The sequence below is a fragment of the Oryctolagus cuniculus genome, chromosome 1 (assembly GCF_964237555.1).
Source record: "Oryctolagus cuniculus chromosome 1, mOryCun1.1, whole genome shotgun sequence".
NCBI classification, from domain to species: Eukaryota; Metazoa; Chordata; class Mammalia; order Lagomorpha; family Leporidae; genus Oryctolagus; species Oryctolagus cuniculus.
The window spans coordinates 81373352-81401151 of record NC_091432.1 but is presented as its reverse complement, the minus strand read 5'-3'; the positions used below and the strand labels follow the sequence as shown (position 1 = coordinate 81401151).

At 37.2% G+C, this 27800-nt stretch overlaps 2 protein-coding genes across 7 annotated transcripts in view; one reads left to right on the top strand and one right to left on the bottom strand.

The window, feature by feature from the left end:
- NAALAD2 (N-acetylated alpha-linked acidic dipeptidase 2) overlaps positions 1 to 27800 on the bottom strand; it is a 113951-nt gene that overhangs the window by 41483 nt on the left and 44668 nt on the right. For all 5 annotated transcript variants that reach the window (XM_017344083.3, XM_070076667.1, XM_070076660.1 and 2 more), the window contains one exon: positions 247 to 27800. In XM_017344083.3, the coding sequence (XP_017199572.2) occupies positions 27611 to 27800 (190 nt within the window). In that variant the 3' untranslated portion in view covers positions 247 to 27610. The remainder of the gene's footprint in view (positions 1 to 246) is intronic.
- CHORDC1 (cysteine and histidine rich domain containing 1) lies at positions 364 to 21224 on the top strand. Of its 2 annotated transcripts, none has more exons than XM_002708639.5 (11): positions 364 to 611; positions 4329 to 4378; positions 7959 to 8015; positions 8685 to 8842; positions 9373 to 9476; positions 10687 to 10745; positions 13236 to 13306; positions 13908 to 14013; positions 16128 to 16247; positions 16667 to 16729; positions 17007 to 21224. In XM_002708639.5, exons 1-11 carry the CDS (start codon positions 548 to 550, stop codon positions 17148 to 17150), a joined length of 996 nt encoding a protein of 331 aa, XP_002708685.1. In that variant the 5' UTR covers positions 364 to 547; the 3' UTR covers positions 17151 to 21224. The 2 variants fall into 2 exon arrangements, with proteins under 2 accessions (XP_002708685.1, XP_008261066.1); XM_008262844.4 differs by having other exon boundaries at positions 384 to 611; positions 10690 to 10745.

The following is a 27800-nucleotide window of genomic DNA, read 5'->3' as shown; positions in this document are numbered from 1 at the left end:
CTGCTCAGGTGCTAAAACCACTGTGTTCCAAGAAGAGGACGTACAAATAACGCCCCGTTTTTGCACTTTCTCTGGGGTCGCTAGCGGCTTAAGAGACTGACAATGCGTGGAACCGGCGTTTCCAAAGCAGCAAGAAGGACGCGGGGCCGCGCGGAACAAGGGGCACAGCGGCCACTTGGCTACGCGAGAAACACACGGCCGGGGGCACTTGCTCAGAATGGAGGGGGCACGGCGGTCGGTCCGTACCTTCACTTTCTGTTCTGTAAGTGTCTCACTTACAAACGTCCGGGCTGCAGCTCCTAAGCCGCGGCCCGCCGCCGGAGCCCGACTAAGGCGGTCCCTCCCAGCCGCTTCCTCCGCCTCCTCCCATCTTCTCTGCGCCTGCGCGACCGGAAAATTCGCGAAGGTTCCTGAAGCGGAACCGGCCGTTTCCGGAAGCCGGCTGCCGCCCTAGCAGTGTAGCCGGTACTGGTGACCGGAGACTTGGAAACGCACCCTCTTGCGGTTCCTGGCGTTTGGGCTTCACCTGGAGCGCCGAGCAAAGAAAATGGCTCTGCTGTGCTACAACCGGGGCTGCGGCCAGCGCTTCGATCCTGAGAATAACTCCGATGGTAAGAGAAACAGCCGCCAGTCGCCCTCTCTACCAGCCACTTCCTCCTCCCGGCGGAGCCCTGTGGGCCCAGGGGCGCCCGGGGTCCTTCCGCGAGCCCGTACTGCCGCCCCGGCTCATCGCCACCCCCTCCCCGCCGGGGCCTCCCTGGGCTGAACCACCTCTTTGCGTGCCCTGGACCCACGTGGTTCCTTGCTGGCCCCCCTCATTCTCTTTCATTCTTATGGCACTTGGAACAGTCCCTTGGCCCCAGCCCCCCAAGTCTCTCTGGGGATGTAGTTAACGAGGTACACACCCCCCCCCCCCAAGCTTGCTTTGCAGTTACCCAGGTGATACCTGGCTGTGATTTCGCGTGCATGGCGCGGTGGGGAAGGAAGGAAGGGGCCCCGACTTAACCTAACCTTTAAGCTCTGCTTCGTGATTAATACGTAAGTTTGTCCGAAAGCTCTGGACCTGCTGTAGTAAAGCTGCTTGCTTTCTGAGAAGGGGTTGTTGGTTAGGGAAGGGAGTTACTTTGTGTCTTTAACCTAAATTTTGATGCCTCTGCCCTATTTGTCTTTGACTTTGTAGCGGCATTTGTTTCATAGCCTTGCGGTGGCCTCCACATCTTAATACCGTGCCATCTTCCCAGTGACTTGAGCTAGTGTTCTCTAGGGCACCTAAGTGTAGTTTTGGACGCTAAGTGAAAGTTAGTGACTGCACTAGGTGAACATTAGGAAACGACCAGTGAATCTGAATGTTGATTGGTAAAAGTTGAAGAAATGAATTAATTTCCTCAGACCACTTCCTGAAGTTTAACTAGCATTTATTGCATATTCTTTATAGGCCAGAAATAAGTCTGTCAGTTTGTTGTCGCATTTAATCTTCACAACAACCCTCGGAAGCTGGCAGTATTAGGTCACATTTCTACGTGATAGTAACATGGTTCGGTATCATGCAGATTAAAAACCAATGAATTACTTTTTAAATCGTTTTCACCTCTGAGATAGTTGAAATGTTTGTCTTTATGAGCAGATAAACGGGTGACCTCAGCTAAAACGATAAACCACTGATACAGGATTTTAAGGAAAACATAAATGCATTGTATACACGCTTACTGTCATTGACACAACTCTTATTGTTACTGAAGGTTACTAACTGAAATTGTAAGTTTCAGGGGATGCTAAACTCAACAAGTGAGGAATTTTAAAGTCTCTTTGATGTTGGTAGCCTATGCAGATAATAAGTTGAATTGATATCTGTACATACTTTCTTTTAACATCAAATACAGGGGAAAGATTGATGCTTTGTCATGTGACATATGTTCATGGATCCATGTACCTGTGTGAAGTTCAAGAGAGATGCAGCCCTTTGTTGGAAGCCGTGTGCCCATGCATTAAATGATACAGATAGAGTATAAGGTGCATCTAGGAGAACTAAGGGAGTAACATTCTCCAAGAGTTGGTGGTGAGCAGTACCAGGTTCAGCAGAGAACACAACTAAGATTGTAGAACGTTTATTCTCTTAACAAAAATGGGGGTTATTTTAGAGACTTAGGATAAATACTTCCAGCAAATTGGTTGAATGAATGAAGAAAATTGAGATACAGTGAAAATGATAATAAAAACTGTGGACTGGGTTAGGGGAAAGTTTATAAAATGAAAGAAGTTTGACCTTGTATGTTGACCAAAATAACGAACAGATGAGGTTGAGGATATCTAGCCATTGACTATTAATTTGAGCAAAACTGGCAAGCCTGATAAAGGCTGGTAAAGAAAATATCCATCTGCTTGCTATGGGCTCTTGAATGCAGTGATTTTTCAGATTTTCCTTATGCTAGTTGTATGGTTAAAAACTGACTCATTTGTGCTTCTGTTATGCCACAGTTGACCACTATTATGAGTATTTTATGCCTCTCTGTTATACATTGTACATTTTATACTTCTGACTGCATATTATTTTTGCAGTTTGAAAATATACTGTATTTCTATTCCTTTCTCCACTTTATGCTTTTACATATTTCTATTTCCAACTTCTTTTCAGCACTTAATCCCACTCCTTCTGTTAATAGGCTCTTCCAAATCTATGGATTTACTTACTGTACCAGGAAAACATCTAACACTTTGGTGTATTGACTAAACATGGTTTGTGTAACACATGGTTACTTAGGAAGCATAGCAGCTATTAAGAAAAATTCCTCTAGACACTAGGAATTAATCACTTTAAGGCAACACCAGGAATCAGAAGTTGTCCACAGTTGAAAACTAAAACAAATTAGAAAGGTTCAGTGCGGTACCCTTGTGAAAATTCCAAACAGGGAGATGAGCTGTTTAAGCTAGTGAAACCATCTAAGAAGGGAATAACTGTGTTATCTAAAATTTTTTAAAGAAAATATGCCATGTTGCAAATTTTAATATACCTCTTATAAGTTAAAAATTAAAGGTATAGTAGAGAAGGGAGGAAGGAAGTACTGAATAACTTCAGTGACAACCTGGAAACAGACTATATAGCTTAAACTTCTTTCAATGAGGTTTTTACCTAGAAATTGACATCTGTCTAAAAAAGTTAAATTAGCAATTAGACATTAAAACAGTTTTTAAATTTGGGGGCTCTTCAAAAATACCTTTTTAGGGAATCTTCATAAATCTTTCTAGATCAGTGCACATAAGAACACCTAAGCTTGATACTATTTTTGTAAATGTAGATTTGTAAGCTGATGGTCAAAAGCTTGGAGCTTGAAGTTTTGGTACCAGATTTTGCTACAAAGATGCAAAGGATAGAGAGTTTATTTATCTGTGTATCTTATACTATTGTGTATTATTTTATCTATGTATCACACTCTTGAATTAGAACTTGTAACTTGGGCTGGCACCGTGGCTCACTTGGTTAATCCTCCGCCTGCGGCGCCGGCATCCCATTTGGGCACTAGGTTCTAGTCCCAGTTGTTCCTCTTCCAGTCCAGCTTTCTGCTGTGGCCCAGGAAGGCAGTGGAGGACGGCCCACATGTTTGGGCCCTGCACCCGCATGGGAGACCAGGAGGAAGCACCTGGCTCCTGGCTTTGGATCAGCGTAGCGGCAATTTGGGGGTGAACCAATGGAAGGAAGACCTTTCTCTCTGTCTGTCTGTTTGTAACTCTGTCAAATAAATAAATAAACTTAAAAAAAATTCTTTAAAAAAAAAAAACCTTGTAACTTATTTAAATATTTGATGCACTTTGTGCTATGCATCATACTCAAGCATTAGAAAAATTGTAAGGGATAATATTAACTGCATTTAGAAAAACAATTACATCTTGGCCTGCCCCATGGCTTACTTGGCTAATCCTCTGCCTGCGGCACCACGGGAGTTCTAGTCTTGGTTGGGGCGCCGGGTACTAGTCCCGGTTGCTCCTCTTGCAGTCCAGCTCTGCTGTGGCCCAGGAGAGCAGTAGAGGATGGTCCCTGCACCCGCATGGGAGACTGGGAGGAAGCGCCCGGCTCCTGGCTTCGGATCTGCGCAGCGCCGGCCATGGCGGACATTAGGGGAGTGAACCAACAGAAGGAAGACCTTTCTCTCTGTCTCTCTCTCACTGTCTCTAACTCTCTGTCTCTCTCTCTCTCTCTTTCACTAACTGCCTGTCAAAAAATTAAAAAAAAAAAAAACAATTACATCTTAATACCTGTAGGAAATGGTGATATATGCAATTTTCATTATAAATTAGTGGCTTTTCTTTTTCCTTTCTCCTCTATTTTTGACCAGATGCCTGCACATACCACCCAGGTGTTCCAGTCTTTCATGATGCATTAAAGGTAGGAACAAAGTATATTTTGAGTTTCATCTTATCTGTATGTTAAATTTAGAGATATAATGTTAAGTGTTTCTTGGCTTTTTTCTCTCACCTTCTGACTTTTTGTTTTGTTAGTGAACTTTTGGGGATTTGTTAAGCATGTATTCCACTAGAAACAAAGAAGTCACTAGATAGTGATCTTTTTACCAGTTATAAACTTTCATTATTTTCTATACCCCTTTTTTGCTTTTTTAATTTTGAAAGGAAATAGAAGCAGTTGTATTACTACCTCTTTTTTAAAAGTGCTAATTTTAATTCCATTTCCCCATGGATTTTTTTTTCTTTCTTTTTTTTTTTTGACAGGCAGAGTGGACAGAGAGAGAGAGAGAAAGAAAAGTCTTCCTTTGCCGTTGGTTCACCCTCCAATGGCCGCCGCGGCCGGCGCGCTGCAGGCAGCGCACCGTGCTGATCCGATGACAGGAGCCAGGTACTTATCCTGGTCTCCCATGGGGTGCAGGGCCCAAGCACTTGGGCCATCCTCCACTGCACTCCCTGGCAACAGCAGAGAGCTGGCCTGGAAGAGGGGCAACCGGGACAGAATCCAGTGCCCCAACCGAGACTAGAACCCAGTGTGCCTGCGCCGCAAGGCGGAGGATTAGCCTAGTGAGCCACGGCACCGGCCTTTTTTTTTTTTTTTTTAGGATTTATTTATTTAGTTGAGAGGCAGAGGCAGGGAGAGAGAGATCTTCCATCATCCACTAGTTCACTCCCCAGATTGCCCTAACTGCTGGAGCTGCACCTATCAGAAGCCAGGAGATTCTTTCAGGTCTCCCATGCATGTGCAGGGGCCCAAGGACTTGGCCCATCATCTACTGCCTTCCCAGGCCATAGCAGAGAGCTGGATCAGAAGTGGAGCAGCCAGGACTCAAACTGGTACCCATATGGGATGCCAGCACTGCAGGCAGTGGCTTTACCTGCTACGTCACAGCGCCAGCCCCAACAGTTGTAGTACTTCTCAATCTTTCTGTCGCTTCTGGCAAACAAAAGCAGCTCTTAATTTTAGGAAAGATTGTTATAAATATTTAATAGTACCAATCTCAGGGCAGACATGTAAGATTATTTTTACTGAAAAGAGATGTTGTAAGTTTTCAGCCTGTGCTTCCTTGATGTTCTGGAGAATTAGAAAAATAATAGAATGTGTTTAACCAGCTTTTTGATGGTGTTCTGTTTAAAATTTATGACAATATGATACATTTAGAGAGTTTCCTTTGTTTGCCTCAAAAGAAAATGCTGCAGTGAGGCTGTTGTTCTCAGGAAGATAGTCTTACATGTTCACATATTGTAATGCCCTTTGAGTTTCTAATTATATCTTCCAGAGGGCAGTTGGACTCTTTCGGTATTTCACTGTTGTACAACCAAATCTAAACAAAGTTGTATAACAGATTAACAAGTTTATGGAAAACAGAACAAACATTCTGTGGGACAGATTCAGACCTGACTCCTCCTTATATATCTTTTTAGCTTCTTTATATACCTATATGTGGGATTGAAGCTGGGATACCATGGGAATATTTATTTTTCTTTTCTGGGAATTATACCTTTCCTGGACTGCCACTTATTCTGATTATTTTTCTTGTTGATACCGTACCCTGATTTCCGTATGTATTTTTCTTCCTGTCTCCTAGCCATTGGAATACTTTAGTTCTCAGACTGTGGGTTCCTATTTTGTCTCATTGAGTTCATTCATTCGTGTCCTCCAATGTCACCACCACTATGCCAGTGACTCTTACAACATATTTCCATTTGTGTGTCTCATTGGCAGCCTAAAACGAGTTTCTGAAATGAACTAATTCTTATTCCAAAAATAGTCTGCCTGTCAACTTTGCTGCCCCTGGTAATGATACACCACTGACTTTCTAGTTACTTGGTCGATAGTTGGTTTTTTTCCTTTCCTTACTGTTAATCACTCTAAATCTTAGTAACTTCATGTTTTAATATTTTTGTTTCTCTTTAATGTGTTCTGTTTATTACTGTCTTTATAAATATTTCTTGAAGACCTAGACTTTGCAAGAGTATTACATTTCACGGCCCAATAAATTTCTGACAATATGTACATCAACATAGGGCCACTAATTTCCTGTTTGACCACAAAAGAAGTTAAATAAGCATTATGTTAATTTTAAAAGAGCATTTTTATATTATAAGGGGAATATTCAGAAAAAAGGACTGTCTTTGTCAAGAAAGGGCAGTTTGCAACCTTATACTCAATACTTAAATGGATCCTTCTTTTTTTCTTTTTACTGAGCACCAGCATAGAATCCAGATTGGCATTTAGGAACAGCTGGCCTGTGTGTATATATGTCTTACATGTATGTATGTCAGTATCTTACATAATTCTCTGTGTGTGTGTGTGTGTGTGTGTGTGTGTGTATATATATGATTAAGAAAGTTAAGATTTTTCTCCTAGAGCGTAACTTTTCTGATGACTATTATCAGTGCTTTTTAAACCCTATATCGAATGCTGCCGTGATTGGTTCATACATATCTGAATTCAGTGTTAAAATATAGAGTATTAAATTTTAAAATAAGGGAAATTTTGAATTGTAGCATATTCAAAACTTTCTTTAAAAAAACACTGAAAGTACATGTTGTAAAAAAAAAATCACTGCCAAATTTTATATGCAGTATATTGAGTAACAGTGAGGCCCAGGTGGTATGTGCTAAGTTGGCACCTAATCTGAATTAGCAACTGCTCATGTCTTCAGACTGCTACATTTTTTGTGTCACTGTTCTCAATAGTACATTTGGAATAGAGGTCTTAATGCCATTTTTTGTTGAGTTGCTTGATGTTTTGTTTTAAAAAAAAATCACATTCTGTAAAATAATTTCTGTGTTTTTATGCTTCTCACTGAAACGATCATTTCACCTTCATTATGAGATATTTCTCATAATGATTTGGCGCCATGTTAATTATGTTGTTCTTAAAATAGAATGCTTATTGCTGAACCATACTGTGGGTTTTGTTTAGAAAGTAAATTATTATCCTTACTAGATTTTTTTAAAGTAAAAAAAAATCACCCTGACTTCCTTTAAATATATGATTTTTAGGAATTACAAAATGTTATTCTTCCAAAAATGTACTGTTCATGAAGATAAAAGCAATTTCTATTTCACTGCTTTAAGAGGCTTCCTTTGATGATAGGTCACAAAACAAGCCATTGTAACATTGATTAATTGGTTCTTTTAAAACAGGTTAGAAATCTTCTCAGTTGATAAGGTAAATCATTGTAACACTTTGAAACAGTGAAATCTGTAGGCAAGGGTACTTCAGAAACTTTTTAGTAAATGGAATTCAGTGCTCACTTCTGCAGCACATATACTAAAATTAGAAAATGGAATTGAAAGGTAAGTTTATTTTGATGCAAAGAATTTTGAAGTCTGTGCATAGGTTTTTATAATACACAATTTCCACAAACTTTTTGAAGATCCCATGTAAATGAAAATAATTTCAGGATTCAAGGAGTTAAGTCCAAGTAGAGTGTTTTAGTGGGTCACTGTTCCTGTACTCACTTTCCATTCTTTTTCCCTCTTGTGTTTCGTAGGGTTGGTCTTGCTGTAAGAGAAGAACAACTGATTTTTCTGATTTCTTAAGCATTGTAGTAAGTACTACTTTATTTTTCTAGAGTATCTTCCTGAAAATGTATCTTACAGGAAGCTCTGGATTTAAGGAGGTCTGATTTCTGGTACCTATTGACTGGTTCCTGTTAACTATCAAATAGCACCTTTTAAAATGGAGTTCATGTCATGTTCAGAGCCTCTTAAAAAGGGGGAGGAGGGCTGCTTTTAGAGAATAAGGTTTTAAGATACTAATTCATCATTTGTCATTTTAGGTTTCTTTTTGATGTATATAATAGGCTTCAAAGATATATTAGGATAAGGATGTGGTAGGCAACAATTTTAAACAGGTTTAAAACAATTCTCTTGTTCAGGGTTGAACAGCTAGTAAGTAGAGCTGGTGCTCTAGTTGAGGCCTTTTTGCATAAAAGACTTGTATGTAAATAATTTGTAGACTTCTCTTTTTAAAGTTCTCCAAAATTCATTTTCTGTCAACAAGAAGTTTATGGTTAATAGAAAAGGTAAAAACATATTTAAGAAGTGTATTTGAAGACTTTTTAAAAAAAGTGCTTTGTTCAGAGATGATTCTTTCACAAATAAAGCAAATTTGAAGTCCTTTTTTAGATTATTAAAATAAGTCAATCTAATAAAGTATTTCTTCATGGCTTGTAAAAATAGATGACAGGATGACTCTTAATACCTTTGACTAACAGGGCTGTACGAAAGGTAGGCATAATAATGAGAAGCCGCCTGAACCAGTCAAGCCTGAAGTGAAGACTACAGAAAAGAAAGAACTATCTGAATTGAAACCCAAATTTCAGGAGCACATCATTCAAGCCCCTAAACCGGTAGAAACAATAAAAAGGCCAAGGTATACTTTATTCAGTTGGGTGCTTTTGTCACATTTAAATAACAACATTTGTTTATGATATTTCCTTTTATGATTTTGCATAATATTCTTGTTTAGGCCACCAAGTTTTGAACTGTTTGATTTTTTCCTTAGCTAAGCTTTGAATTTCTATTCCCCCTCAATTTCAGGGCATATGCACAGTAAAGCATCATTGTAGATTTTCTTCTTGTGCCATTATAATTATAGTATATGTACCATCAGGATGTGGGAGCTCTATATCTTTTTGTACACTGGCATATGTCTTTTTCTTGTCTTCCCTCCTTTCCTTTTAACTCTCCTTACTAGCAACTGAACATTTTGGGCTTTATTATAAAAACATTTTTGGTTAAAACAGAATGTAAGTAGATTATAGCCATTATCTATAAAATATTTTAGTGGAAATAACTTGATTCACATTTGGCTTCTTCCTAGAAGGCTTTAAAATTATTGATTTTTAAGTACAAAGAAATGTTTTGGTACATTTTTGTAATGAAGGTTTAAAACTTCTCCAGTCCAGATGAACCAATGACAAATTTGGAATTAAAAATATCTGCCTCCCTAAAACAAGCACTTGATAAACTTAAACTATCATCAGGGATTGAAGAGGAGAAGAAAGGTAAGATTACTTTTTGTGTTATTGTTAATGTTTTTGTGTAACTAAGTGGTTATCCAAAACAGGTAGCAGTAGTTTACTGAATAAAAGGATGAAATAGTAAGAAATGTAAATATGTAAAATGTGTTATAGTAAATAACTTAAAATTTTTCTAAAATGTTAGTAATAATACCGGATGAATAAGTATGTGGTTCCTTTATTGATTATTTTTATTTATTTTAAAGATTTATTTACTTATTTGAAAGGCAGTTAAAAGAGAGAGAAAGAGAGGAATCTTACATCTTCTGGTTCACTCCCCAAATGGCCACAATGGCTGGGGCTGGGCAAGGCCAAAGCCAGGAGCTTCATCTGGGTCTCCCACATTGATTCTGGATCCCAAGCCCTCAGGCCATCTTCCACTGCTTTCTGAGGTGCATTAGCAGGGAGCTGGATCAGAAGTGGAGCAGCCTGAACATGAACCGGTGTTCATAAGGGATGCCAGCACCCATACTGAATATTCAGCATCACAGGCAATGGCTTAACCTGCTGTACCACAATACCACCCCCAGGCTTATTTTTAAACAGTGAGTGAAATTGCTTTAATAATTGAAATTAATAATTGAAAATGTTTCCTTGTGCATTACATAAAACAGACTCAATTGTGACCTATGCTTGATACCATGATGACAAAAATACATTTCTATGGGGCTGGTGTTACAGCATAGCAGGTTAAGCCACCTTGTCAGTATCCCATATCGGAGTGCCAATTTGAGTCCTGGGTGCTCCATTTCTGATCCACCTTCCTGCTAATATGCCTGGGAAAGCTGCCACCCATATGGGACACCAGGATGGAATAGCTGGCTTCTAGCTTTATCCTGGCCCAGCCCCAAGTGTTGCTGACATTTGGTGAGTGAACCAGCAGGCTGAAAATGCCTCTCTCTCTCTCTCTCTCTCTCTCTCTCTCTTTCTTTCTCTCTCTCTTTCTCTTTCTCTCTCTCTCTTTCTCTCTTTCTCTCTGTGTGTGTGTGTTCCTTTTTATGACGTTAAATATACTGTATAAACCATTCCATTATAGAATAGCAATGCACCATATATTATTTGGAGGATGCAGGCAAACTAATGATAGTACTGTTTTTTTTTTAAACAGTTTTCTAGAAAACACTACTTTTTAAAAATTATACAGCAGTGAAATTATATTTTACTGTTTAAATTTCATTTTTCCCCTTTGTTTCAGAAGAAGACAATGATGAAATTAAGATTGGAACCTCATGTAAAAATGGAGGGTGTTCAAAGGTATATGTTACAAAACTTGTGTTACCAAGTAAAATTTTAATTTGGAAGAAAGGGGTATAATTCACTGATTGAGTTCAGCGAACATTTGGGTACCTCTTAGCAGTTGGCACTATTCTATGGACTAGGACCACAGATATAGATAAGAGACTGAGTAGCATCATATGTAATAAAAATGTGAGAATAAATCTCGTTTAGTAATTGCATGAGCATTTATTACATGCTTAACATTGTGGGGGCTAGCAAGTGATATCCTCTTTTGTGAAATGTTCAAAATCTTTTACCTAATTTTGGGTTTTCTAATCAATTTAGGAATTTTTAATATATATTGACTACAAGTCCTCTGTCAGATATACTACACCCTTCATTTTTTTCAGTGATGGCTTTGATAGACAAAGTCACTTTAATTTGAAAGAGATTCAAATTGTCTATCTTTTTCTTTGTGACTAGTGCTTTCTATATCCTATTTAAGAAATCTTTGCATACTTCAAGGCCATGAGTATTTTTTCATAGAGGGGCATATGAGCTAGATGTAATTAAAGGACTTTAAATGAGATAATTATGGAAATAAATAATTGTAATTAGACAGTAGAACAGAAATTGAAGGCTCAGAAATGTATTAGTAAACTGTAGTTCAACTGCGTAAAATCTGCAAGTTTATGAGGAAAGTTAGCAAATTAAACTGATAGATATTTTCAAGTAAATTTGACTGGATTTTATGATAAAGTAACTATAGCAGGAAAGAGAACAGAAATTCAAGAGAACTTATCCGAATTTTGCTTTGGGAGATGGGAAAAAGAGTAGGTTGGGGGGGCAATAGTAATAAGTTCAAAATGTAACAGACTGGGCCGGCGCCGCGGCTCACTAGGCTAATCCTCCGCCTAGCGGCGCCAGCACACCGGGTTCTAGTCCCGGTCGGGGCGCCGGATTCTGTCCTGGTTGCCCCTCTTCCAGGCCAGCTCTCTGCTGTGGCCAGGGAGTGCAGTGGAGGATGGCCCAGGTGCTTGGGCCCTGCACCCCATGGGAGACCAGGAAAAGCACCTGGCTCCTGGCTCCTGCCATCGGATCAGCGTGGTGCGCCGGCCGCAGCGCGCCGGCCAAGGCAGCCATTGGAGGGTGAACCAACGGCAAAGGAAGACCTTTCTCTCTGTCTCTCTCTCTCACTGTCCACTCTGCCTGTCAAAAAAAAAAAAAAAAAAAAAAAAGTAACAGACTGAAGAGGCATTTGCTTATGGAGTATATTGAAATATACACAGCATATGGATTTACAAAAAATAAACACTTAGGTGCAGGTATTTTGGTGCAGTGTGTTAAACCACCCCTTAGGGCACCTGCATCCCATATTAGAGTGCTGGTTCCAGCCCTTGGCTGCTTCATTTCCAGTGCATCTTCCTACTAACGCACTTAGGAGGCAGCAGATGATGGCTCAAGTACTTGAGTTTCCGCCACCCATGAAAGAAACCTAGATAGAGTTCTTCCTGACTTCTGCCTGGACCTGCCTTAGTTGTGGCTATTTTGGGAATGAACCAGCAGATGAAAGACATCTCTCTGTCACTCTCTCACACACTTTTTCATATATATATATATCTTCAAACTTTTGAGTTACTTGTAGTTACACTAAGAAAAAAATACATTACTAGCTGCATCCATGTTTTATTAACAACTTTTACTGAGTTCATCTGTTATGCCTTCACCTACAACAGTTACAGGGCCCGGATCTCTCAGACAAACCATGGAAAATATATATCTGATTTTTTTTTTCCTTTATAAGGATAAAAAATCACCATCACTGCAGAATTTTCAGAATTGTTTAAAAGAGTTCCCATATTAAGTGATAATGCTCACACAGATAATGACCATACATGGGCATGCTTGGAAGAGACCTCATTCCTGAAAAGCTGAAAGCATCATTTTTTTAAAAAAAAAGATTAATTTATTTATTCAAGAGGCAGAGTTACAGAGAGGGAGAGACAGAAAGAGAGGTCGTCCATTTGCTGATTTCACTCCCCATATCCCATATGCTGAAATGGCCAGAGCTGGGCGGATCTAAAGCCAGGAGCTTCTTCTGGGTCTCCCACGTGGGTGCCTGGGCCCAAGCACTTGGGCCGTCCTCTGCTGCTTTCCCAGGTCATCAGTATGGAGCTGGTTCGGAAGTGGAGCAGCCTGGACTTGAACCAGCACCCATATGGGATGCCAGTGCTGTAGGTGGAGACTTAACCTACAGTGCCACAGCACTGGCCCCAAAAGCATCATAATATATCCTATTGCCTACTTTTCTGTATGCCTTTTTCACAGGAACCTAGAATTTAGCCATGTCCCAAAGGAAATAATTTATCATTCCTTTCTAGAATGTTCTGGGATGAATTTATGAATGTTCTAGGTAGTTGTTACTGAATATTTTGCAAAATTCATAAAGATAACCAGTAATGGAGATATTTATAAGATGTAATTGAGGAATATGCAGGTAATTTTTTCCTCTTTTTTCTCTTTTAGACATACCAGGGTCAAGAGAGTCTAGAAGAAGTCTGTGTATATCATTCTGGAGTACCTATTTTTCATGAAGGGTAACTTACACATGACTAATTAAAATACGTTATGGAGAAGGTTAAAAATATTAAATCTTCATATTATATGGTAGTACATAGAAAATAGTGCTGTGTTAAAATCATCTGATATGTTTCCATTTTGTTCAGGAATCAAACTTGAAGTCCTTTAAATTTTGGCTTCCTGTGTTTTTAGGTTTTTTGTTTTTTTCTTAACTGATAATCAGTTTCACCTGTTTTGGGATTGACCATCACAGATTGTATAAATATTAGTATTTAATTTGTTTGCTAGTCTCACTTTATTGAGTTGTTGAAGGGTAAGAATTATGAATCTCTGGTCATACCACTTTTTGATAGCTTCAAGAAAAAACAAACATGAGCTGTCTGTGAAAAATGATTTTGAATATTGTGATGGCTTTAAATGTCTTGAAATTACTATAATAAATGGATACTCTGATTTTTTACATTATTAGTCTTCTTGACAAATATCTATTGTAATTGTTCAGTAACTTTATTAAGATACTGAAGTAGCAGGTTTATTTTTTAATCACACATATCATTGTAATTCTGGATTTAATTGGTTTTGAGATTTTTACGTATAAACTTTTTCTATAATTTAAAGGATGAAATACTGGAGCTGTTGTAGAAGAAAAACCTCTGACTTTAACACATTCTTAGCCCAGGAGGGCTGTACGACAGGAAAACACTTGTGGACTAAAAAGGATGATGTAAGTAAGCTTTTAAAAAACAACTTACTGAGTTGTAGTCATCTCGTTTTTAAAAGACTTGAAATTATTCTCTTTTAGATTTAAAAATCGGTCTTCCTTGAACAGAAAAGCTTTGACATGCCTATAAAGTAAAAATTAATCTAAATGAAGCTCTCAGAGCATTGCCTGTTGAGTAAAATAGTCATTGTGTATGCTGGTGTAGACGTGTGGGATTTTGTGAAATAGTTAAGCCTGCCAAAATTGAAGCGTCCTTGTCTTTTATTATTATTAAAACTAACTACACAGCCTTTTCATATTTGCTTTTTAGAAAACACTTTTCTATTTGTTAAGTATTATGTATGTTCTATTTATGTATGTTTTTAAAGATTTATTTATTTGAAAGACAGAGTTACAGAGAGAGAGAAAAAGAGATCTTCCATCCACTGGTTCACTCTCCAAATGGTCGCAATGGCCAGAGCTGGCCTGATCTGGAGCCAGGGGTTTTGCCAGATTTTCCATGTGGGTGCAGGGACCCAAGCACTTGGGCCATCTTCCACTGCTTTCCTAGGCACATTAGCAAGGAGCCGGATTGGAAGTGGAGCAGATGGCTCCACTTGAACCAGCACCCAAATGGGATGCCGGCACTGCTGCTGGCAGCTTTACCTCCTGTGCCACAGCACTGGCCCCTCCATTTATGTAATGATGTAGGTTACATTTAGAGTTCTGATTTTTTTTTTTTTTCCCCACTTCATACTTTATTCAACTGTTTACCAGAATCTCAAACCCTCCATCTAATGGCCAAGGAAGTGGATTACAGACTTGGTTAGGTGGATTGTTTTGAATGCCTCTGTTGGCTAAAGAGAAAATGGGCATCAGTTCCTACTTCCATGGACAGCTTTCTAAAAAAAAAAAACTTGAGTCTATGTAGATAATTTCTCCAAAGGTCGTTAACGTTTAGAAAGCCAAGAAATGTATTGCTAAGGAAGTTTTTATCTATTAACTATGAATTTATTTTATAATATATTATTCCCTTATGCTATACTGAATCTAATAATCCCTATAGTGCAATGAACTTTTTTGGTATATGTGTATGTTTGTGTATGTGTGTATGTGTGTGCATATGTAAATATATAAAACTTGGGGCTTACAGTTCATAAAGTGAATTTTCAGATTTAGAGATTTATTCAACATTTGAATATTCTTCTAGTTACTACTTTTTAATAATATGGTTGAATATTATAAATATACTTTTCCAAGTTATAATAATTCATATACCACAAAACTTCTAAGAACATTTCATTAGTATAAAGATATATCCACCTGTATATTTTCTTTGAGGTTCAAAGTTTGAAAGATTTAGTTTGAAAAGATAAAATACTTTCTATTATGTTAAAAAGTTTTCAAAATATATCCCTTAATGGACTGATGTATTTTGTAGTTGTTGTAATGTATGCAGTTACCAAATCTGAACCAGCTGAGCCAATAAGTATGGGCAAAAATGTGATATGTGTAATTTAACTTTATTAGTGTAATGGTACCAAAATTTAAACATTGCCTTTTACAACAGTAGTATCTCAATTTCCTGAATTATTGACCAAATTGTTCTCATTTATTGATATGGTAGTGTGCCGTTAAAATATAATGATTATTTCCATAATAGCAATCAAAAAATTGCTTCAACAAATTCTCAGTTTTCTACATATTAGTACAGGAGGAAAATATGTATTTAATAACAGTATAGATAGTTATAAGTGATCAGATTTTTTTTTCCTTTGCCCTCAGATTCTTATTGTAGAGAATAAATTAAAAGTTCCTATTCATGAGGTTAAAGAATGTTTTTATGACAGTAATTAGTGGATTTTAGAATATTGGGTAAAGTTTACTGCCTTTTAAATATGTGATCATACTGTGGCCCTGAAAAAAAAACAAATGGGAAGAATAAGCTTGTTCTCAAATCTTAAAACTAAGATTCTTTGTATCCAATATATATATTTTTATGTAAATTTCAGTAGTTTGCCCCATAAGCCTTAAATGTTCAGTTGTGCATGTTAATTTTTTCTTAATTAGATCAAATTCATCTCAGAGAAGTGAATTATTTGGCACTTTTTGGACTTAAATTTCTCTTAAATTAACAGGGTAAAAAAGTTGTTCCATGTAGACACGACTGGCATCAGACTGGAGGTGAAGTCACCATTTCAGTATATGCTAAAAATTCACTTCCAGAACTTAGTCGAGTAGAAGCAAATAGTACATTGGTAAGTATACTAAATAATTTTAAGTAAAATGTCTTTTCTGCTCATTGTTCTTTATGTTACAAAAATATTTTTCTGATTTTGAGAAAGGATCTTACAATCTTACAATTTTTCCTGTTCAGAAAATTATTTAAGTTGACTTCATGAAAACTGTTTCAAATGAAAATGTCTGCATAATTCATATTCCAAGGCATTCTGTAGATACTACAGAGTTTAGAAAATTAGCAAATAATATGGTTCATAGTTCTCAGGATGAAATTTCAAGTCAGTGTTTTTTCTGTTGATAGTGTTCTCCGTTGAAAAAGACATTTGATACTGGCAGTTTCTTGAAATAGTTTATTTGTTTAAATGTCTTATAATCGGTGTTTGATAGAAGCCTTCGGTGTGAATTTGATAATTGAATTTTGGTTATCTTTTTACAGTTAAATGTTCACATTGTATTTGAAAGAGAGAAGGAATTTCATCAAAATGTGAAATTATGGGGTGTAAGTATTACAGATTCACCACTTTTTTTTTTATAAAATACCATTGTAGAAGAAGCTATTTATTACAGTTTAATGGAAATATATATAACAGCATTTATATAAACGTTACATAAAATTTAAAAATATAACAGCATTATATCTTACCAAAAATTTTAAATATGAGTATTAAAAAAGGCTATAATGGCTTGAATTTGGGAATATTAGTGTAAGCAAGACTGATACTTTTCTCTGAGACTAATTAAACTATCCAAGATTAATTCTCTTCAATATGTTATAGGTGATTGATGTAAAACGAAGTTATGTAACTATGACTGCAACAAAGATTGAAATCACCATGAGAAAAGCTGAACCTATGCAGTGGGCAAGCCTTGAACTGCCTATGACCAAAAAGCCTGAAAAACAGAAAGATATTTCAGATTGAATGAGGGGATGGGGACAAACCTACTGCCTGTTTCAGAATTCTTAATGTGGTGAAGTGGTGGCTTGCTGCTGTAATCTGTTGCTGTTGTTGTTGTTGTTGTATCTTGGCATTTCAGGGTCAGCGTTAGATTCTTAAAAGCCAAAGTCAGTCTGTCTTTTTGTGCCTCCCATCTTCCTTTCCAGTTACATAAGACTGATTATTCATTTCTCATACTGATAGAACTGTAGTTGTGTCCTATACTTGAAGCTAGAGTATAGATCATAAACATATTTGCAGTATTTCTTTGTGTAATATTTCATTAAGCTGAAAAGTATAATGAACTTTTCTCACTTCTATCGTCCCATAATTAGTAAAGCAAGACAAAATGTCAAAATTTTAATTAGTTTTTTCCATAGATTTCTGTTCCTATAATACTTGAATATCTTTACAGAAAAGATAAGGCTGGCATTGTTTTTCCTTGTGATAGTTACTTTTTCTAAGAGGATTAATCCTGAGGAAGTGCAGTAAGTAAAGGGAAATATAAGCATTGATTGACAAATTGGAACTTGTTTACAGTTAATAAAACTGAAAAATTACATCAGTACATATATTACTTGTTAAGAGTATGGGAAATATAATTAAGATTATAGAGTTATCAGTTTCGCTAAAATTCTCTTATTTTATGACAAAATAATGTTAAAAATGTTTTTCCTGATTATTCAAAAGGGTTTTGTATAGTGTTATCACTAAATTTACTTGATTTATAACCTATACTCTCTCTTAAAACCTCTAATTAGTTATATGTAAGAAGAAATTAAATATTTGGTCTCCCTGATGGAAAACTATATCTGTAAAACTGTAGACTCAAAAGTTTGTGGAAATACATTAGGGAATCAAAAAACTAAATATATAAACATTGCTTTATGATAACTAATACATATTAAATAAATGAAATAGCTCAATTCTTTTGTAGTTTTTATTTTAAGGCTTTCATGGAAAACCTGAGAACAATAGTGACACAATGTTGATTATATGTTCTCCTGTTATACTAACTGGCTTAATTAAAGGAGAGGCTACTTTTTCTGTGTGGAACTCAAGAAGAAAATGAAATGTTATGAAAGCCAAAACTGGTAGAATTTAGCATAAATTTGGGGATTAATTAGGCTTACTTACATAGATTTAAAATGAAAATGAAAGGGGTTTGTTTTCCAAACCCCTTGAGTGTTTTCTTGGTATTAATGGAATTCTTAAGAAGCAAAACTTGCAAAAATATGATTTTAACTTAGTATTATCATTCTAGTATTCTTAGCAAATATCTGTTTAGTTATATAATTATTAAAATGTTTAGCTCTGTTTCTATTATAAGAACTCAAAATAATATGGCATACAGGTTTTGATGCCATTAAAATGACATGACAAAATTTTGGGGCAGTAAATATTAGACTCTGCAAGTAAGTACATATGTGTCTAGTACTGGAAGATATAGTCACTTTTTTTAGTTTTATTTCATGATTTTGGAAACTAGGTTCATTTAGACATATTTCTTATTGTTTGAAGCAGGGGTTTTATACTTAATTTGATCTAAGGCAGTGGTTAATATACCTTCTTCAATGCCTCCTTCTTGAGGTTTTTTCCCCCAATATAATCCTTAATATGTGTTACATGAGGTGAACTGTTATTTAAAGCAAATAAATTATGTTTCAAGTTTTTGGGTTTTTTTTTTTTTTTTTTTTTGAGATACATTTTATGTGGTCTGGTTCACTAGTGACCATTTTATTTTTTTGCTTCTTTTTCTAAAAACCTCTGAATTTGTTGCCCAGATAAAAATCTATATAATACTTAATCTTAGACTCATACATAAATTAAGAGTGATAGGTAGAATATAATTTACTTATCAATTTGTCTTTTAAAAAAAAAGTTAATAAAAAATGCTTGTTAACTTTAGTGAGTTTTTCTCTAGGAATATGCTTTGTCTTAGCATTTAAGGTAATTACTATAGCAAAGCAATCAAAGTTAGATAGATACTATTGTAACTAGCCCAGCATGGGAAATCAAAATCCTGTTTTTCCTGCCTAGCAATTTGCTAGCAAAACAGAAATAAGATCTTAAGAAATTAAGGTTTTTTTTGTAGTCTCTTATTTTGAGATAATTTTAGATTTATAGAAGTATTGTAAAAAAAACTAGTACATGAAGTTTTTATATCATGTTAATCTTACTCCTATGTTAAAATCATAACTGTAAGACATAAGTAATTAGCCTTGGTACATAAATGTTGACTAAAGTAGAAAGTTTAATTTTGACCATTATTTCTTGTGGAACTCTTGAACATATCTTAATTTTATTACAAATTTCTTGTCATTATTTAAATCAGAAATTTATAAATAATTAAAATATGAATTGCAATTAATGGATGTTGACAAGTTGATGATACAACTTCTTAGCAGAACTGCATACTGGCAAAGGAGTGTAATGATTCTACTTCATATTTTATTTTAAGAGATTTTAATTCTTGATAAGTATAACTTGTTTGACTTTTCTTTAGACAGTTCTTTAACCATCAAGTGAAGAGAACATTGAAGAGTTCTTGCAAATATTTTAAGAAAACTTTGAGTTATTTTGTCCTCACTGCCTGCTTTTTAAAAAAGGCATTCATTCCTCAGCCTGAAAAATTCTACCATGCATACATCCACAATAAGTAAACATTTGAAAGCTCATTTCTGAAATGCGGTGTCTGTTTTAAGGCATTTGGGTATGTACTCCATAGCTTTATTTTTTTTTTTAATTTTTTTATTTATTTATTTTTTTGACAGGCAGAGTGGACAGTGAGAGAGAGAGACAGAGAGAAAGGTCTTCCTTTGCCGTTAGATCACCCTCCAATGGCCGCCGCTGCAGCCGGCGCACCGCGCTGATCCGATGGCAGGAGCCAGGATCCAGGTGCTTTTCCTGGTCTCCCATGGGGTGCAGGGCCCAAGCACCTGGGCCATCCTCCACTGCACTCCCTGGCCACAGCAGAGAGCTGGCCTGGAAGAGGGGCAACCGGGACAGAATCCGGCGCCCCAACCGGGACTAGAACCCGGTGTGCCGGCGCCGCAAGGTGGAGGATTAGCCTAATGAGCCACGGCGCCGGCCTAGCTTTACTGTTTTTAACAGCCAGGTACTCTTTAACAAGTTATTGTTTGATGCAAATTATTTTGACCTGGCATTCATAATTGGTATTTGCTTTGTATTCTTTTGCTAATATCATAATTCCAGTTGCCTTAGTTCCAAAATGCAAGATGTTGAGAACAGCTAACTTTTAGGTTTTGTTGATAAATTATTTTTGTGTTTCATTTCTCTTAATTGGGAAGTGGCAAGTTGGTATCTTTCCTGACTGCTTCTCAACTGTCCTGTTATTTTAACACCTTGAGTTCATTTGGTATTGTGTGACTTACCTTTTCAGTTTAATTTAGATGCCCACAGCTTTCTAATTCTGGCATTATTCATAAAATGCTCAGCTTATAAAGATTTTCTGCATTGTTACTGCTTGATTTTAAATTCTTATGGATTTTTAAATACAGAGTCCCTTCAAGAACAGTTTTCCAAAGACAGTGTTTTCATCAAAACTTTTTGATGACTTCTTAGTTTTCCAGTTTAGTAGACTAATCTACTTCACGTAGATTAAAATTAAAACCAACAGCCTATAAAGATTGTATGCTAGGGCAAGTATTTGGCACAATGGTCAGATTGCCTCTTGGAACATCCATTCCCCCGTTAGATTGCCTGGTTTGTATACTACTCCCTCAGTTTCTGAATCAGCTTCTGCTGATGGCAAAATAACCTTTTTAAAAATGTTTGCTAATTCAGATTAGTGATCTTGGAAAAGGCAAGCCTCCTTGAACTTGAGGTACTTTTTTCTCCATTAAAGAGATTAAATGAGTGTATTAATGTTATAAAATTCCTTCATTATGCTCATTCCAATTTACAGTTGGATGTTTATTCATTTTTTGTCTGGTTAACTTTCTTGTGTTTGTGTTCCCTTGTATATTAATAGTTTCTGTTTTTGACCAACAATGAAATTCATATCTCTGTTAGATAAAACCTGTACCAAAACAATGACTAACTTGTTTGTTTTGCTTATTGGTATGGGACCTGATGAAAACAGTTACTTAAATTGGAGTACCTGAAATGTAAGTTACCTGCATGGGAAAGACAGTAGGTAAGATTGTGGGAGGGACCAGATGGCAAAAGATAATTTGAATTGTCTTTCATCTTCTGGACCAGACCAGAATTTATCAAAGTACCATTTCTAGATCAGTAGTATCTGCATCACTGGGGATTTTCTAGAAATACAAACTCTTGGTCCCCAATCTAGACCTACTAAATCAGAAACTCTAGAAGTGGGGCCCAAGAATCTGTAGAATAATTTCCAGACTGTTCTGCTGTATATATACTAAATGGTAAAGACAGCATCGTTTTCTGATAAGTTAGCCTTTTTTTTTTTCTCCTTTTTATCAGTGTGATTTCTTTAAACATTTTACTTTAGAACAGTTTGGGCTTTGTATAAAAACTGTAAAAACAGTACATAGAGTTTATATATATAACACACTCAGTTTCCACTATGAATACCACATTAGTAGGTACACTCATTAGAATTACTGAACCAATGTTGATTCATTGTACTAACTACACTGAGTCCATGTTTTAGTCAGATTTTGATGGTTCTTACCAAATACATTTTTTTGTAGTCCAAAAATTTTTTTGAAGTCTACCTAGAAGACCAAATTATATTTAGTCATTATGTCTCTTGGGCTCCTCTTGGTACTGGGGCAGTTTGTCAGATCAATCATTAACTGTAATCAGGGAAAGAAAAACCACAGAGCTGAAGTGCAGTTCTCCCATTGTATCAAGGACAGACTGTAAACATGAATTATCATTTTGATCAGCTGCCTTACAGTAGTGTGTGTCTGTTTTTTCATTGCAAAGGTAGTTGCCCCAATCCTCTTCCACTGTTTGGAAGGAAATCAGTATATGCAGCTCATAATTAGAAGTGGGGTGGGGAGAAGAGGCAGACAATAGTATCATATTCCATTTCCTTGGGAATTTTCTACACAGAGTATTTGTCTCCTCCCCATTCACATAATTATTCACATTAATATGGACTCATGGATATTTATGGTTTGAGGTATAATCCAGTATTACTTTGTTATGGTGTTCAAATTGTTATTGTGGCCTTATTAACTCCTATTTTCCTTGTGTCAGATTTTTTTTGTATTTTTTTTTTCAGTGTTTTGTATTCAGCACTTATTTTCTGGTATTTCAAGATGTTTGGAGCATATTTGATTTATTTACTGCCCAAATTCTAGAATTAGTCATTTCTCCAAAGATATCTGGTTTCTTTCATGGGAAAACAGTATTGGAAACCAGTATCTGGGTATTTATTGCTAGTGGGTTGTCTTTGGTTATAGGTACTCTGTTTTATAACAAGGAAGTACATGTGTAGATACTAACTTGTATGTATTTGTATATGTATATATATACACACACACCTATATTTCATATGTAACGAAGTATATGTTAGGCTAACCATGAGTTCATATGTTTCCAATTCTAACTCATTACCACATAAATGATTCCAGCCTCTTTCCTTATCTCTTGAACTTCTCACTACAGTGAAAAATCTGGTTCCCAGCTTCTGCTATCCATTTCCTTAGTTATCTAGTTCCAGTATACATATCTAGCTTTTTCAGAGTTGTTTACCCAGGTCTCTAAAGGAAAAACTTTACCAAGTACAGCACTGTGTATGTGTACGGGTTGGAGGGGTGCATCCATAAATATGAGTGTATTTCAAAATGTCCACAGAAAAAGGAATTAGAAGTTTACTTTGATGCAAAAAAAATTTGGGGGGAAATCCATGTATAGCATTTTCATTCATTTTCCACAAATTTTTGAGGGATCTCATATACATAATTTTTTAACATTCTTAAAAATCATTTGTAGATTCCTACAGACATAGTTAAGCACCTCCCCCACATACCTCTTTCATGTATTTGTAATAGAGCTTGCATTTTATTTCAGAAAGATCAGTTTGAAGGAAAGAAACAATTGGAGGTGTGTAACAAAACCAGTTAGGATGAAATATAGCAGAAGCAGTAGGTAGAGGAGATAAATTAAGAAACTTTGGATCTTGAAATGAAAGGAATTATGAACTGAAGAGTAAAATCTTGGGTAACTCCCATGTTTTGGAATAGAGGGAGAGTCTAAACAAAAATAGGGAATTTAGACAAAGGTTTCGGAGACTATGTTTTTCTCTAGAAACTGCTGAGTCCAACACATTACAAATCCGCTTGAAGTCTTCCACGGCTATTGGTGAGATCAGAAGCTTGCACTGAGGTTTTGCCTGGCTCTTAGGATTTGGAATTCATAAGTAGACAGGCCATGTGATGCATCTAATACATCGCTTCGCTAATTTGGAGGATGCAATCATTCTGAACTTCTTTGAGGGCATATTGACTTAATTAAAAAACAATGAGAAGCCCTGCCTTTGATTATACTTTGAGTATGCTACAGTAGGAATACACAGCCTTGGAAATGAATAAATATAATAAAAGATTATTTGGGCATGCATAGTATGCTACAGTAGGAATACACAGCCTTGGAAATGAATACATATAATAAAAGATCATTTGGGCATACATAGTAAACATTCACAGTGTGCCACCAAGATCATCTATAATGGATCCTAAGTATGAAAGAAAAATTACTCTTCAGAAGAATGGGAAAGGACACCTGTGTGGGTGTGACACAGACTTCAACTTTAATTCTGTGAGTATCAATGATAAAACACTTTAGGCAGACATGGTTTCTTTTTAAGGTAGATGAAGTGTGAAAGTTGTCAACTTAAATTTCATTTCTTTAGACTGATCATAATTGAGATTGTTGCAAGTACAATTTTATGAATAACCTTACAAGATTAGATGGGTGGAGTTTGCATTGGGACACTTGGATCCATTTTGGAGTGCCTAGGTTTCTGTCAGCGCTCTAATCCCAATCCCGATTCTTGTTTTTTGTTATCACGTACCTTGGGAGACAAGCTGATGGCTCAAGTGTGGTAAGATCCATAAAAAGATTGATCCCAGACTGCCTACTTCATATTAGAGGCCAACCTGGACTGTTTTGGATACCTTAAAGATCCCTTCAGGTCCTCCCAATACACCACCTAAATTATAGCTGGAAAAGACTGCATAGGGAAACAGATTTAAGGGGATTAGGGAGACTGAAGCAAATGGCAGGGTAATAAAATCAGAATTGTAAGATACTTAGGTGAAATTCTAGTCCAATTTTTTTAGGCAGTAATTTGAAACTTTCAGGAAAAGTGTGTAATCACAGGACTTTTACAATACACTTATTAAGAGGACATTCCAAAAAATCCTGTTTGTGATTGAGGTTTGGGAATTTAGGAGGCATTATTTGTAAGAAATAGTTTGAAGCTGTAGACAGTAATAACAAATTTTGAGGCACAATTAAAATATGATAAGCACTTTCCTGAGTGCTTCATGATGGCTTTAATTACTCTTCAGAAATTTCCATGGTTGTACTGTATATTATTACCTGTTTTCTGAGGCAAAGGAAAGTTGCACTGTTTGCCTCAGGTCACAGAGAGCAAATGGTAATGGTTACTTTTAAGTATATGCTCTCAAATGAAGTGTTTTTGCAAGTATAGTATGGCACCAAAGTTAAATCCTTAGAATTGAGAAAACAGGAACTGGCACTGTGGTGTAGCGTGTGAAGCCACTGCCTGCAGTGCCGGCATCCCATATGGGCACCAGTTCGAGTCCCAGCTGCTCTACTTCCAATCCAGCTCTCTCCTATGGCCTGGGAAAGGAGCAGAAAATGGTCCAAATTCTTAGGTCCCTGCACCCCTGTGGGAGACTCAGAAGAAGCTCCTAGTTCCTGGCTTCAGATTGGCACAGTTCTGGTCATTGTGGCCATTTGGGGAGTGAACCATCAGATGGAAGACAGACTATCTCTGCCTCTCTGCCTCTCCGTAACTCTGACTTTAATAAATCTTTTAAAAAAAGAATTGAGAAAAATTATTTTGATAGTCTAATTTTATACATGTCATACATTCATTTATACTTAATAAATAGCATACAAATTAAGAATACTCTTCCCTTTAAGCAAAATAAGAACTCATTTTTGAGAGAGAGAGATCTCATGTGCTGGTTCACTTCACAAAAACCTACAATAGCCAGATCAGGAGCAGGCGAAAGTCAGGAGTCTAAAAGTCAGCCAGGTCTCCCATGTAGGTGACAGAGACCCAACTACTTGAGCCATCACCTCCCCCCGTAGGGTGCCCATTAGCAGGAAGCTGGAAGCAAGAACTTAAAACCCAGGTACTTCAATATGGAATGTTGGTGTCCTAAGTAGCATCTTACTACTACAAGTACCCACTCCCGTGTTTAAAATGTATCTCTAGATGACTCAAGGTCATTACTGTACATATTGCATATTTTATTTTGGAAAATCAGTAAAGTATCTTCTAGTAATATTGAGATGCATTGGAAATTTTTGTTCCTCAGCTAGTTGCTACTCTTTAAAACATTTTTATTTCCTGTTTAAAAAAAAAAAAATCATGGAAGGCAGAGAAAGAGAAAGCTATCTGTGGGTTCACTCCCCAAATGCTTACAACAGCCAGAGCTGGGCCATGTTGAAACCAGGAGCTTCATGGGTAGCAGGACCCCAACTACTTGAGCCATCCCCTGCTATTTCCCAGGATTTGCATCAGCAGAAAGCTGGAATCAATAGCAGAACCTAGGGGCAAGGCACCGTGGCTCACTGGGTTAATCCACCACTGCGGTGCTGGCATCCCATTGGTGCGCCGGGTTCTAGTGCCGCTTGCTCCTCTTCCAGTCCAGCTCTCTGCTGTGGCCTGGGAGGGCAATGGAACATGGCACAGGTGCTTGGGCCCTGCACCCGCATAGGAGACCAGGAGGAGGTGCCTGGCTTCTGGCTTTGGATTGGCACAGCGCTGGCCTTGGCAGCCACTTGGGGGCTGAACCAAGGGAAAGAAGACCTTTCTCTCTGTCTCCCTCACTGTCTGTAGCTCTACCTGTCAAAAAAAAAAAAAAAAAAAAAAAAAAAAAAGGCAGAAGCTCAAGCCCAGGCACTGTGATAGAAGATTACAGACATCTTAACCGACATCTTAAAACTACGCAAGATGCCTGTCCCAATTGAACTTTTCTTCTGAGCATTTACACTACATCATCATTTTCTAAAAGTGTGCTCTTCCAGTTTTTTAGATGGACTTTTGTAATCAGATTTACTGGGGCCTAGTTTTCCTGCAATAAAACGTACACATACATTTTAAGTATGAGCCGGTTCTACAAATATATGCCTGTGTATCCACCACTCAGCTTAAGGCACCAAAAAAAAAAAGTAAGTTTCCTCAAGCTTCTTTGCAGTCATCCTCCTCCACTGACCACCTGTCTAGGCAGCCACTGATCTAAGTTCCAACAGCATACTATAGTTGTGCCACTTCTTTGTATAACTAGATTTATATGCTATGTACTCACTTGTGTCTGGCTTCTTTCCCTCAATCACAGCTGCCAGTAATATTGCAACTATTGACAGTTATTTCATTGGTATTGCTGATGATTATTCCACTGCAGATATATCACAGTTTATTCATTTATCTGATGATGGACATTTGGGTTGTTCCTACCATATGGTCAAGAAGGTTTTTTTTCCTTCTTGAGTAGACACCTACAATTGGAACTTTGTAGTCATATTTAACTTAAGAAGCTATCAAGGGCCAGCGCCGCAGCTCACTAGGCTAATCCTCCGCCTTGCGGCGCCGGCACACCGGGTTCTAGTCCCGGTCGGGGCGCCGGATTCTGTCCCTGTTGCCCCTCTTCCAGGCCAGCTCTCTGCTGTGCCCAGGGAGTGCAGTGGAGGATGGCCCAAGTGCTTGGGCCCTGCACCCCATGGGAGACCAGGAGAAGCACCTGGCTCCTGCCATCGGATCAGTGAAGTGCACCGGCCGCAGCGCACCAGCCACAGCACGCAGGCCATGGCGGCCATTGGAGGGTGAACCAATGGCAAAGGAAGACCTTTCTGTCTCTCTCACTGTCCACTCTGCCTGTCAAAAAAAAAAAAGCTATCAAACTCTTTTCCAGCATTTAAAATGGTTATACTACTTTACATTCCCACTAGTGATTTCTGAGAATTCAAATTCCTTGTCATTAATTTTAGTTAAATTTCTGTTATTTTTTTTCCTGCCACATAACAGGGGCTTTTTGTTTTGTTAGACCAACACTTTTGTAATACAGTTATGAATATTTAAAGAGCCAAAAAGCTCTTTGCAGATGAACAAGGTAGAAATCTAAAGTCAATGTGACATGTAAAGCAAGATTTTTGAACACTGGCTTCACGAGTTATTAAAAAGATGATGAATTTTATCTTCAGCAACACCTTTAATGGCTAGCCACTTGGCTAAGATCTTTTTATAATACTTCTTTGAGAGTTCCTGCTGCTGCTTGAATTGTGAAAGATGCAATAGAAATATGTTTTTTTACTTCTGTCCAGGCCAAATGAGGGTCTGCTTTATTTTCAATGTCAAACATAGCATCATAGATCCCAGGAAATGATTCTCCAGCATATTTGTTATGACTACTTGGAGCAAAGATGATGTGC